The sequence below is a fragment of the Panthera pardus genome, unplaced genomic scaffold (genome assembly GCF_024362965.1).
Source record: "Panthera pardus isolate Hobbes unplaced genomic scaffold, ASM2436296v1 HiC_scaffold_8, whole genome shotgun sequence".
In the NCBI taxonomy this organism is placed as follows: domain Eukaryota; kingdom Metazoa; phylum Chordata; class Mammalia; order Carnivora; family Felidae; genus Panthera; species Panthera pardus.
In genome coordinates, this window is record NW_026527013.1 from 121210993 (window position 1) to 121223935 (window position 12943).

Sequence of the window (12943 nt, forward strand, 5' to 3'; positions counted from 1 at the left end):
CAGCTCAGGCTGTCAGCTGAAATGCCTATCTATGACCTTTCTCTGTGATTGGAACTTCCTAGAGCATGTCAAGTGGTCTCTGAAAGGGAATATCCCAAAAGTGAGCATTCTAAGAGGTCCAAATGGGAGCTGTGAGGCTTTTCAAGATTTATCTGAGAAATCCCAGAACATCACTTCCGGATTCTCTTGATTGACTAACTCATTAAGGCTGGCCCAGATTTAAGGAAAGGAGAATTAGGTTTTTTATCTTAGGATGCATGAAATTGAAAGCAACTATCTTTGGAGACTAAATACCAGAGTCACCTTCTAGCCATCACAGTTCACATTTCTTCCGTATGTAAAATGTATTCGCTTTCTTTCCAGTACTCACACAGTCTTATCCCATTAAAGCATCAATTTGAAGTCCAGGATCTTGTTATCTGAGTCAGGTCCAGATATGGATAATACTTCTCAGGTACAGTTCCTCGAAAACAGTTCCCCTTGACCTAAATACCTTTACTGAGAGCTTTATTTCTCCTTATGGCTCTGAGTTACTGTCTGGTGTTCTTTCATGTTACTTTGTAGGACTCCCATTTCTTCTAGGACAGGTCTAGTGGTAATGAACTTCCTCAGCTTTTGCTTATCTGGGAATTTTATAATTTCTCCCTTACTACTGAAGGAATTTTGCTGGATATAGGATTCTTAGTTGACATTTTTTTTTCATCAGCCCACTGCCTCCGGACCCCAAAATTTCCCATGAGAAATCTGTTTATAATCTTAGAATCCCTTAATATGATGATCACCTTTATTTTGCTGTGTTCAAAATTCTCTTTGTCTTTTCAAAGTTTGATTATAGTGTATCCAGGTATGGATGTCTTTGAGTTCATCTTACAAAGAGATTGTTGAGCTTCTTAGATATTTGTATCCATGTTTATATTCATTCACCCATCAAACTTACGAAGTTTTCAGCCATTATTTCTTCAAATATTCTCCCCCCCTTACTCTCTTCTCCTTCTGGGACTCCCACAATCCATATGTTGGTCTGCTTGTTGGTATCCCACAGGCCCCTTAAGCTCTGTTCACTTGTTTTCAGTCCTTTTTTTCTTTCTGTTCCTCAGACATGATAATTTCCGTTGTCCTATCTTCAGGTTCACTGATTATTTCTTCCTGCTCAAATCTGCCTTTGAATTCCTCTGGTGAATTTTTAATTTCAGTTATTATACTTTTCAGCTCCAGAATTTCTTTGTAGTTTCTATTTAGGTTTTCTACATATTGATATTTCCTTTTTATTCATATTTTGATCATATTTTCTTGACCTTCTTTACATCCTCCTTTAGTTCTTTGAGCATCTTTAAGAGATAGGCATTTAAAAATCTTTGCCTAGTATATCTGTCATCAGATCTTTTTCAGGGACAATTTGTTTTATTTATTTTTTTTTCCTCTAAAGGAGCCATGCTTTTCTGTTTTCTTGTTTTTGGTATGCTTTGTGGTTTTTTGTTGTTGAAAACTGGATATTTGAATCTAATAATGTGGTAACTCTGGAAATCAGATTTCCCCCCTCTTCCCAGTGTCTGCTATTTTGTATTATTGTTTTTTGGGGAGTGTTATAGCCTGTCTCTGAGGATCATCAGCCTGAGATATAAACTTAAGGTCTTCTCTGAGACCTGCCCTGGGCATGTACAGTCCCTTTCTAATTTCCCCTGTGTATATAGTTGTTTTTGAATGTCCTAATATTTAATGTCTGGCTCCGAAAAAGAGAAAAATAAAGGGGGAGAAAGGGGTGTAGGTCCTTTAAATCCCCTTGAAGTTTCTTGAGCCAGAATGGGAGGGGCTTAAAATGGGGAAGGTCCAAAACAATGATACCCTTCTCTTTGTATCTCCTGAATCAGAAGCAGCAATCAGAGTGCAGAGTTCCAGTTTTTGGAGGATAGAGTCCTTTATGTCCACCCTGAGTTCCTGCAGGGTGTGTGTAAGCTGCTCCAAGAACAAGTGCACTGCTGCCTGCCATGTAGCTGGGCTGGGCTGGGCTGGGCTGGGCTGGGAAGGGTGGCTGCTACTGTGCTAAGAGCTGAAAATAACCACAATGTACTGTCCAGGTTTTTCCCCTGGAAGTTGCAAGCTTTCAGTAGTCTCCAGAGTTCCAAAATAGTTCCCTCAGACAGATGCAAGCATTTAGGCGGGGAGGCTGATTCTGCCAGTGCTTCCTACTCGGCTGTCTTCCCAGAATCCTCTATGTGTGCACTTATTTTTTTTTTTTTGTATTTTGGGGACATACCTTCAGGGTAAGATCTTAGAAATGGGATTGCTGGACCAGAAGATAAATACATATGTAGTTGATTTACATATTGCCAGATTGCTCTCTGTAGAGGTTGTATAAATTTGCACTCCTACTAGCAATGTATGAAAGTGCTTGTTTCCACACAGCCTCACCAACAGTGTGTTGTCAAGCTTTTGAGTTTTTGCCAATTTCGGGTAAGCAGTGATCTCTTAAATGTAGAGATAAAGCCTAAGGAGAGAGAACAGTTATATACAAAGAACTGACCTGGATTTTTAGTTAAATAAAGTGAATTGAACACAGGTGTTACTTTTCCTTCCTAAAGCCCACTAAATTGAGAATAAAGAAAAAGAACTTAAGAGAAAAGTGCTTCTTGGGGCGCCTGGGTGGCTCAGTCAGTTAAGCATCCACTCTTGGTTTTGGCTCAGGTCATGGTCTCTGATGTGTGGGTTTGGGCTCTGTGCTGAGAATGCAGAGCCTGCTTGGGATTCTCTCTCTCTTACCCTCTCTCTCTGCCCCTCCTTTGCCTGTGCTCACTCACTCTCTCTCAAAATAAATAAACTTAAGAAAGGAGGGGATATTTCTTTTATTCTGACACTGTGCAGTTTTTCATTTATTCAAAAAAATTTTTTAATGTTTATTTTTGAGAGAGAGAGAGAGAGAGAGAGGAGCAGGGGAGGGGCAGAGCAAGAGGGAGACACCGAATCCAAAGCAGGCTCCAGGATCTGAGCTGTCAGCACACAGAGCCCCATGCAGGGCTTGAACCCACGAACCTTGAGATCAATGACCTGAGCTGAAGTCAGACGCTTAATCAACTGAGCCACCCAGGTGCCCCAGTTTTTCATTTGTTTAAAGAAAGGTCAGTTGAAAATACCTTTTTGGTGAAATACTGGTTTAAAACTTTTGCCCAGTTTTCTAACTGATACTTGGTTTTCCACAAATTTTAAGAGTTCTTTATATATTAAGGGTATTTTTTTTATGATACATGTTGTAAATATTTTTGAATTTTGAATTTGCTTCTGCGTATTGTTTTTCAGTCATGCTAAATATTTTCTTTCATTGAATTATGTTTGAGAGAGGCCCTGAAAAGCTGATTAGAAGCTTTATGTATAAGGCTAGGGCTTATCAACAGACAAGGGTCTTGATGTTTCATCCTGCGGGACCTTTTGATTTAAGAGAAGAATCTACCAGGGCAGGCAGCCGGGTGGCTCAGTAGGTTAGGCGTCTGACTTCGGCTCAGGTCGCGATCTCACAGTTTGTGAGTTCGGGTGTGTGTCAGACTCTGCTGACAGCTCAGAGCCTGGAGCCTGCTTTGGATTCTGTGTCTCCCTGTCTCTGTCCCTCCCCCACTCGCTCTCTGTCTCTCTGCCTCAAAAATAAATAAAATGTTAAAAAAATTTTATTAAAATTTTTTTTTTTAAAAAGGGAAGAATCTACCAAGTTCTTGGTAAAGATGGAGTAAAGGAAATTGCAGAGGGGCCCTTTTCGGTACATAGGTCTTTATTCCTCTGTTTTCTTTCCTTCCCATTGCTCAAGTCATTCTATTTTGGGTTTTTTATTCTAGAAGTTAGTTAGCCTTCTTTGTCCTGCTGTAGTTGGGGAATTGTAGTTTCTTACAGCTGCTGTATGTCATGGTTTGGAGACCTAGGGAATTTTTTTTTTTTTCCCTAGTCTTTGAACCAGTCTAGATTTTATCCTCATGCCTCCCCATTGTCTTGGGAAGTCATTTGGATGTATCGATTTTGCAGTCTTTTGAGAACTAGATAGTGAGAATTGACTTCTGCAGACTCTTAGCGTGTCTGTTTTCTCATTGGCTGTCTCCTTTCAAGGTCTTTATCTTATTCTCATTCTCTTATAGGTTCTACTGAAATCTATTTAGCAGATTTTAGAGGGGAAGAGAAAGAAACATATGAATTTATAGTATTTAATTAGAAATCCAGGTGGTTCTTTGTACATAGAGTTTTCTCTCCTTGGGCTCTACTTTGTGGGCAGTTGGATGGCTCTAAGTAGTTCACAGTATTGTACTTTGATAATTCAGAGTTTATGTGCCAATACTCAGGTGATTTCTGATCAGTAGTTTAAAAAAACTGGCCTCTTGCCCTCTTGTATGTCCTGTTGAAAACCTCAAGGGAAGAAAGTTTTTACAGTTCCAAGTGAAAGATAGTTGGTCCTGGAAATATATGAATGCTACTTGAGAGTCTCTGTCTTCTCCCCATTTGATCTAAGTTTCCTTGTATTGGTATATTCTGTATTTGGGGGTTATAGCTATTTTGCAATTTCTTATTTACTTATTAGTGGGAGCGGGGCGGGGGGGGGGGGGGGGGGGGGCGGGGCCAGAGGGAAAGAGAATCTTAAGCGGACTCCACCCCTGATGTGGAGCTCGATCTCTTGACTGTGAAATCATGACCTGAACCGAAATCAAGAGCCAGATGCTTAAACGACTGAGCCATCAAGGTGCTCCTGCAGTTTCATTTTAGACGGATTTCTTTCCTCTTTCTTTTTCATTTTGGTGGTTTTCAAGAAGGGGCAGTAAACATACATTTATATACTTTTTTTCACATTGTATTAAGTGCATTTTACTAAAAGAAAAAAATGTATGTTCTTTGAAAATACATTGAATGCAATGTGAAAAATGTGTTCAGTAGCATTTATTTCATTTAGGAAGTTGAATACCTGGATTAAGTACCCATGCCAAAACCTTTTCCTAATTTGTACAAAATTGTGCATGAGGTATGAGTCTAGTCTGACACATTTGGTCACAGTAAGTTTTGAGTCACGATGAAGGGAGGAGAGTGCCTCTAAGAACACACATGTGCCAGAAGTACAGAGCTGTCAGACTCTGAGGCAGCCTTACCTTAGGGATTGGTTTCTGTCACTCCCCTTCTTATTAGCTTTGGTCTCTCACTGCACTTCTGCTCCTCTCTACACATCTGCTCTGGGATCTCCATGCAAACCATTGTCCTTCGCTGGCTGATAGTTGCTATTCTCTTGTAAGCTCAGCTTACACATGAGCCACTGGGCTCTCTTTTACCTACATGTGACCTTTCTGCTTCAGCTCTTTACACCTGACCAGTGTGTACTCTCTTGCCATGTCTTGTCATATTTCCAAGAAAAACAGATTGGCCCAGACCATCTTTTTGTGCCACTTCTGGTTTGTTGTTCTTAGCCCTGAAGTATTAATTGGCTGTCTACAATCAGGTGTCCAGTGCTGCTCAAGCAGTGTAGGGGTGTTGAGGAGGGAGCTGTAGGGCAGCAGGGGGACAGCGAGGAACCAGAGATGGGACAGTCCCCTGGGAAGTCAGGGAGCAGGATAGAACTGAATACATAACATACTCTCTCTTCGGTATACCAGTTTATTTTTAATAGACCACTTTAAGCAAATACTTAGTAGTATAGATTGAATATGGTAGGAAACAAGCTAATATTTAAGTGTCGAAATTGACTGGGAAATCTGCCCTGTTTGGTGCTTTTTTCTGTTTGCATTGTGACTTGAGTAGCATAGTGTGACAGATCACGATACTGGAAGACGGGCGTCTTAGGTTCTAGACCTGATTTTGCTGATTTTTGACTTTCTTCATCAGAATAATTTTTAAAAGATCAATGCAGTAGAATAGTTTCTAAAGTACCGTCTAGCAATAAAACCTTGGGATTCAAACTGTGCTCTACCAAGCTGGGAAAGGTAATTTCCACGAAATGATAAGTCCAGGTTAAAGGAAAAAATTAGAAACAAAAAAAAATTAGAAACAAAAATTAGAAACAAAAATTGGACCCATACATTAGAAAAAGATTTGGGAGTTTTGTAGTGAGCCTACTTCTTTTCATTTGTACTTGTTTTATTTGATATGGGATGGTCTTTGTAAAGTGATTTAAGTCAGATATTATAGTTACAGACCCTTTTCCCAAACGAACTTGCAGTTAAGTAGTATATTACTATACGTGTAATACTGAAATTTGAAATGCTTTTACTCTTTGCTTTATTAAAAAACAGAATTGGACATTCAGAATAATTAAGTAAAATGGGTTTCTTTTACTTTTTAGGATTTAAGTGCCCTGTATGCTCAAAATTTGTACCTTCAGATGAAATGGATTTGCATCTTGTGATGTGTTTAACAAAGCCAAGAATAACCTATAATGGTAAGTCCAGTGCTTTGAAATGCTTTTTAGAATGACCTTAGATTTTATGATTTTTATGTTTCAGATAAAATATAAAAGGCGAAGGAATGACGGTCTATGAGCCCTGGAGCTAACTAGTGTTTCAGTTATAGGTCTGGTGCTCTGGCTTTACTGCTCTTTCCTGACCACAATCCCAAGACCTTCAAAATCCTGGGGAAGATTTTTCAGTGTAGCCTTGGTACATTTTGAAACAGACTTAAAAAATGATCACACGGTTCATTCCTAATTTTAAGTAAATGGAATGAAATAAGGGACGAGTGAGAGCTTTTTAAAAAATTTCATAGGTAGACAAACTTCAAATGCCTACAAGAAATTTTCAGGAATTTTTCAAATGTAATTTTGGTTTGAAATAGAATGAGTCGGAAGAATACCAGTGAACTGTGAAAGGTTGACTTCATTCAACAAATGTCTTTTGAGCACCTTTGGGAGTATGAGGTGTGGTGTTAGGAACTTGGGATACAGCCGTGAATAAAACAGAAGTGGGTCACTACAGCCCAGCATCAACCACAGGTTAATCAATGCAGTTAAGAATCTGAGGTTTCTTGTCAGACTATAAAATGCTGGGGGTTGGGGGGTAGACTTTAGAATTGAAATGAACATGTTACCCTGACTAGCTTTTTTGCAGACTGATTTAGGAATCTCTCTCTAAGGTAGGGCTTCAGCCACACTATTATTGTAGTGACAATAGAACTCTTTTTCCCATTTATTTTCCAATGAATAAGTAAAAGGAGATTGTAGCAATTCCTTTGAATAGTAAATGTACCTGTTGATTATATTTAGACCTTTCTGCATTGTGAAATTGAATGGGCTACTTTGCATAATATAGTTGAAATTCAGTTACTTAAAAAATAAAAAAATTCTCATTCAGGTTCAGAATTTGAGGTGAAATGATTGGGCTTGTTTCTCGTTTGTACTCCATTATCTTATCATTAGCCTCCAAAATTATGATGTTTATTACCAGTGTCTTAGAAATAATACCCTGAATGTCAAGAGTCTGTCCTTCAATTTTGAAAGCACAAATGTATTTCCTTTGTGTGTATTTTGCACACAACCTTAGTATTCTGTACATTGACTTTTTGTGTAACGTATGTACAGTATGGTCTATGAATGTTGATATTTGGCAGTTTTTAATTTCCCGATTTAACTATGCTCAAGTCATTAAAGTTTTTTACTAGATCATGTATTTGGTGTCTTAAAGATGTCTTCAAGAACCAAGATGTAACCTTCTGCTTGGGCACACTGTTGTTAAAAAGGAACCCACAGGCACATAATGGTGTCACTTAGGTTAAAGCACCAAGTCAATAAACCAAGACTTAATACCTAATCTAACTGCAATTTCAGCCCCCCAGAAATGTAACCTTTAACCAGTCACCATGAGAATTTCCTGATCAGCACTAGGAAATTTGATACACTCCTTCAGTTCCCCTAGGCAATGGGTTATTTTCTAATAATTTTCTTTTTTTCCCCCTCTCTTTTTTACCTCTTAGAAACCTTTCCTTTCCTGCAGCCCTTTGGAGCTCCCCTCTACTTGCTAGAGAGGATACTGCCTAATTCATGAATTGATTAATAAGCCAATTAGATCTTTAAAATTTACTCAGTTAAATTTTTATTATTGAACACTGTAAACCAAGGATTTAGGTTTCAAATATTTGACAGTATTCCAGTTCGGAAGTCAGTAACTTAATGTGAAAAGCAAATAAAGTTGCAAATACTTTTAAGAATCGCTGCCTGCTTCACGGGTAGGTAGATCTGAAACGTTTTTAAATTGTTAAATACATATTAACTGTCAATAAACATTCAAAACAAAAAGCAAAAACAGCTTCTTCTAAAAATTATACATAGCTCTTGAAGTTTTAAAATCGGACAGTGGCCAGCTGTGGTGAAAAAAGGTGGAGTTTTGATTTAGGTTAGAGAGTGATGGGTGATTGATAATATGCCTCCCCATCACAGTCTGTGGGAATTCTTCCGCTACAGTTTTGAGGGCAGAGCCCTGTAGGTAAGGAAAAAATAATCCTTCTACCTGTCTGATCTCTTGGCTGAGACCTCTAGTAAAAGACAAGAGAAAAACAAACAAAAATGTAGCATGCTTAAGTCTTGGTATGTATGGGAGATACCCTGGGAGAAATGAGCCTGGTTTAGAATGTGGGTTTAAAAACCCTCTTCAGTTATGGAAGGTTAGGGTTAGGAAGGGTTCCTTCCTAGTTATGGAAGGTTACCAGGAAAATCCTGGTAAACTAGTAGTTTGTTATGCATATTTAAGTCCTGTGCCTTCTCCATTGATAAGATTCTCTTGTAATATTCCCTTATGATTTGGAGTCAACCTTTTCTTCCTGGTGCTAAAAGGTAGACACCCTTACAAATGGAGATTTCCTTTATAAATTTAAATTTCCCTTACAAAAAGATAACTTTTACTATGTTTAGGGTCTCTCCTGTGTCTGTTGTTTTTTAGTCATCTTAATCCTTATGCCAGAGAGGCTTATTTTATCCTAGCATGTTTTGTTACCCTTCAGTCTCCTGAATCTCATCTATCACAGGTGATGACTCTGTGAAAATTGGCCTCTTTAACACCTAAACTTGGCATTTAGGATTACTCTGAAGTTTAGAACAGGATGAGTCCGAGAATCCGTGAAAGGAATCGGTCCTCTTAGTCACCTGGGCTTCTTAACACTTCATATTTGAATTCTTAAACAACTGATTCTGGCATCAGAGAGATGGGGCCTGCAAATTGCATTGATACTCAAGTGAGAGTTTTATTCAGCATAGTGCTTATTAATGTATATCTTTTACAGCCTTTCCTAGAGTAGTGACATCTGAAATTTTGAAATTTATTTGTTAAACGTATGTTAATTTAACTGTCTATAGATACGCACAGCGAGGGAGATTAGGTTGGGGCTTGTTTTTCAGGCTCGATATATTTATAGTCAAACTCTAGGATGACTTTCAGAGATTTGAGATTTGAATATAAGCTGGGTGTTTTGGAGTTCCAGATTTATACTCCCAGAGATGGTATCTAAATGGTTGGTTTGGTTTCCAGACTAGTTCACAATGATTCTCTTAATTTTTTTTTCCTTTAATCTGTAATACTATATCCAAATACCTAAGTCCTGGTAACTGAAGAAGAACATTGGCTAGGTGGGAGCTCTCGGTTTAAGCAGCTGTCTCAGCAGAGGTTCAGGTAGGAGGCCCCAAGGCAGTCTGGCAGAGAATGATTCAGAATGATGTGAGTGGTTATGTATTGCAGGTGGTGTTTTTGGCAGGATGGAAAAAAAAAATTCATAATGCCACAATCAGCATTAGTCTACATAGATTGCCCTTAAGTCAAGGACTGCCTGTTGCGTGATTATTGAGCGTTCTGTGCCGGTTAAGAAAGAATTCTTGAGACGTTTTACAGTGCACCTTAGTACGTTTGTTTAAGTAGCACAAGGACAGGACCTGTGGGCAGAAAGAGCTGCACTTCTGTATGAAGCTGATTCTATATGGGTTCTATGCTTAGTCTTCAGGGGGGAGGGAACATGCAGGAAGTATTAGATCATAAATGTTTTCCTTGAATTTCTACTTGTAAAACCACTTTTGCAAGATTTCTCTGGTGCTTATAATTCAGCTTGATATTAACTATTGGTGAGTTGTACAGGCAGTCATGAGACCCTTTAAGAATGTAGCAGCCAGTAAGCACTTTGTCCTTATCAGAACTATCTAGTCTATAGGTCCGTCTTCTGGGCTAAAGGTGAATGTTTTTCTGCTTCTGTCCCTCATCACTGCCTATTTCATATACTTTCCCCTTTATTTGTGTGCTTCATTGTTTAGTTTATGGAACTAGTAATTCGTTATGTAGTCTGTGAACCCAGTACAGATTTTATGAGCATAGTAGAGTCTCTCTCTTTTTTTTTAATTTTTTAATGTTTATTTTTGAGAGAGAGAAAGTGTAGGCGTGGTAGGGGCAGAAAAAGGAGACAGAGGATCCAAAGCAGGTCCGCACTGTGAGAGCAGAGCCTGATGTTGGCTCGAACTCAGGAACCGTGAGATCATGACCTGAGCCGAAATCGAGTCGGCCGCTCTTAACCGACTGAGCTACGCAGGCGCCCCAGTAGTAGTCTCTTCATTTCCTTTATCCTCATCTTCTGAAGTGTTTTAGAACCAAAACCAAAAAATGAAATAAATACTGTTGGCAAATTCTGAGTCTTGATTTTATTGGTCTTTAAAGTTCACTAGATCATAGCATGTTTTGTGTCCTATAAATTTCAGTTTTTATTTTAGCCTCCTGTAATTGAGGGGTAGTAGGTTTGTGCTTAAGATATCTTTGTTTTATTGGTAAGTGGTACAATGTGTGTGCATGTGTACCTGGAGGAGATGGAACTTGAAGAGTTAAGTTACTCTTTTCTTCTGAGACTAATAATAAACTTCTGCAGTGTATCAAAGCAGAACTTTTCAGAACCATCAGGAATATAAACCTGACTCTGTGGACAGAGTAAGATGTGACTATCACTCTGTTAAAGTAAACATACTTGAAAGATGGAGTCACTTGGAAGGAAACTTGTTTCTGTAATGAAAGGGAAGAAAAAGGCTCCCCCTTCCTTGAGGTCTGCGGGAGAGAGTATAACTCAGACCTCGCTCAGGTGTCGAAGATAGATTGCACCAGCCGTCAGCACTTTGATTCCAGGGTGACAAGCTGCCTCCTGAGGGCCTGGCTTCCCATGTAAGAAGAAATATACTTTCTTCTTTTGTAGATACTGTGGCTTTCTAGGTGGTAGTAGTGCTCATCTTAAGTTATAAACTTGCTCTTGGCCTTACATACTACATTTTTCTTGGTTTTAAGATCCCCCCCCCCCCACCCCATTTTAATCTTTCTGAATTCAAGATGCTTTCTTAAAATGGCATATCTCTTATTATTGAGGTAAAAAAAAAAAAATGCCAACCACAACGCAGAATTTTAAATAAGAGGTAGTCATCATGGTCTTTGTGTGAACTTTTCCTTTTGTGGAATTTCTGTTATGTGTGATTTGACATCTCTCTTTATTTGTTAGTGTTCTGTGGTTGAGTTTTAACTTAAACGTGGATTCCTAATAGTTGTAAATACTACATTAGGGGACAGCATTGAAGTAAAGTTATTTTTTTTGTACCATAAATTGACTGTCCTGCAATGCAGTGAAATTAAAGGGCGAGTAGAAAGTGTCAAATCCGTTATACTATGTTATAAAAATTTCAAAGTAGATGATATCCCAGAGGCGGTTGGCAAAACAAAAACGAAACTGTTCTAAAACCCATGTAGGATTCCTATAGAACAATGTAGTCACCGTCTATTAAAGGTGAACTTGTGATTTAAAAAATTTTAGGGATGCCTGGGTGGCTCAGTTGGTTAAGCATTCCGACTTTGGCTCAGGTCATGTTCTTGCAAGTTCACGAGTTTAAACCCCACGTCGGGCTCTGTGCTGACAGCTCAGAGCCTGGAGCCTGCTTCGGATTCTGTGTCTCCCTCTCTCTCTGCCTCTCCCCTGCTCGCGCTCTCTCTCTGTCTCTCAAAAAATGAATGTTAAAAAAATTTTTTTTTGTTTTAAATATGCATGGAGTAAGAGCAGATATGATCAGAATTACCACCCCAAAAAACTTTAGAACTATAGATTGATTTCTTTTCAAATCATTACAATCATAAAAGGATGAATAGGAAATAAGTAAAAAATAATAATAAGATATCATGAATAAGACAGAAATTGAACTCTTTAGACTTTAGTCACTGAAATTAACATCTCAACAAATAGATTAACTAGCACATTAGAGCTGCAAGGAGAACTAGTGAGGCATAAGGTGGATCTGAGGAAATTAAGCAGAGTGTAAAGAGTGATGGAAAACAGAGAGGTACATGGCTTGGAGCCTGGAACAAGAGCATCTACCATACGTAAAATAATCTCAGAAAAAGAAATGGAATTGACTTCTGGTTTCTAGTTCAACACGTAAGAAATTCAGAAGTGGTCACTCCATCCTGACAAGAAGTAATAAGCTGAACAGACTGAAAAATCACTGACTTCTTGGATTCATAAGAGATGGAAGGACGCAAGCAAATGGCCAGCCCCTGTGATTGCTGAGACAGGCAAATACGGCACTCTCTGGTTTTGGTTTATTGCAGCAGAGACTCAGTAGTGGGAACCATTGCAGGAACCAGTGTCAGGGTCATCCTGAACTGTAATTGATGAATTGCTGGGGGCTCAGTGCAGGCAAGTTGAGAGTTTTAAAACTCCAGGGGACACCTAGTCACAGTGGAACCCCCACAAATTTGTAAGATTTTCTTCCAGGAGCTTGACCAGGTTCCCATATTAAATATGGGAGAAAAATTCCCTCCTGCTTCTGGTAAGGGGGGGGGACAAGGGACCAGTTTGAAATATGCCAGAGGACTCTATTTTAATGAGGTCTGCCTGGGAGAAACTAGTTAACCAGACCCTAACTGACCTGGGAGAAGGGAAATACTCCAGCCAGCTCTAGCCATTCTGTTCCACCTAACAACGGAGAGAAAAAAAAACCTGAGAA

The 12943-nt window shown here is 38.9% G+C and overlaps 1 protein-coding gene across 2 annotated transcripts in view; it reads left to right on the plus strand.

Annotated features, from left to right (window-relative positions):
• ZNRF2 (zinc and ring finger 2) overlaps window positions 1-12943 on the plus strand; it is a 99868-nt gene that overhangs the window by 47266 nt on the left and 39659 nt on the right. For both annotated transcript variants that reach the window (XM_019443712.2, XM_053898588.1), the window contains exon 2: window positions 6293-6388. In XM_019443712.2, the coding sequence (XP_019299257.1) occupies window positions 6293-6388 (96 nt within the window). The remainder of the gene's footprint in view (window positions 1-6292; window positions 6389-12943) is intronic.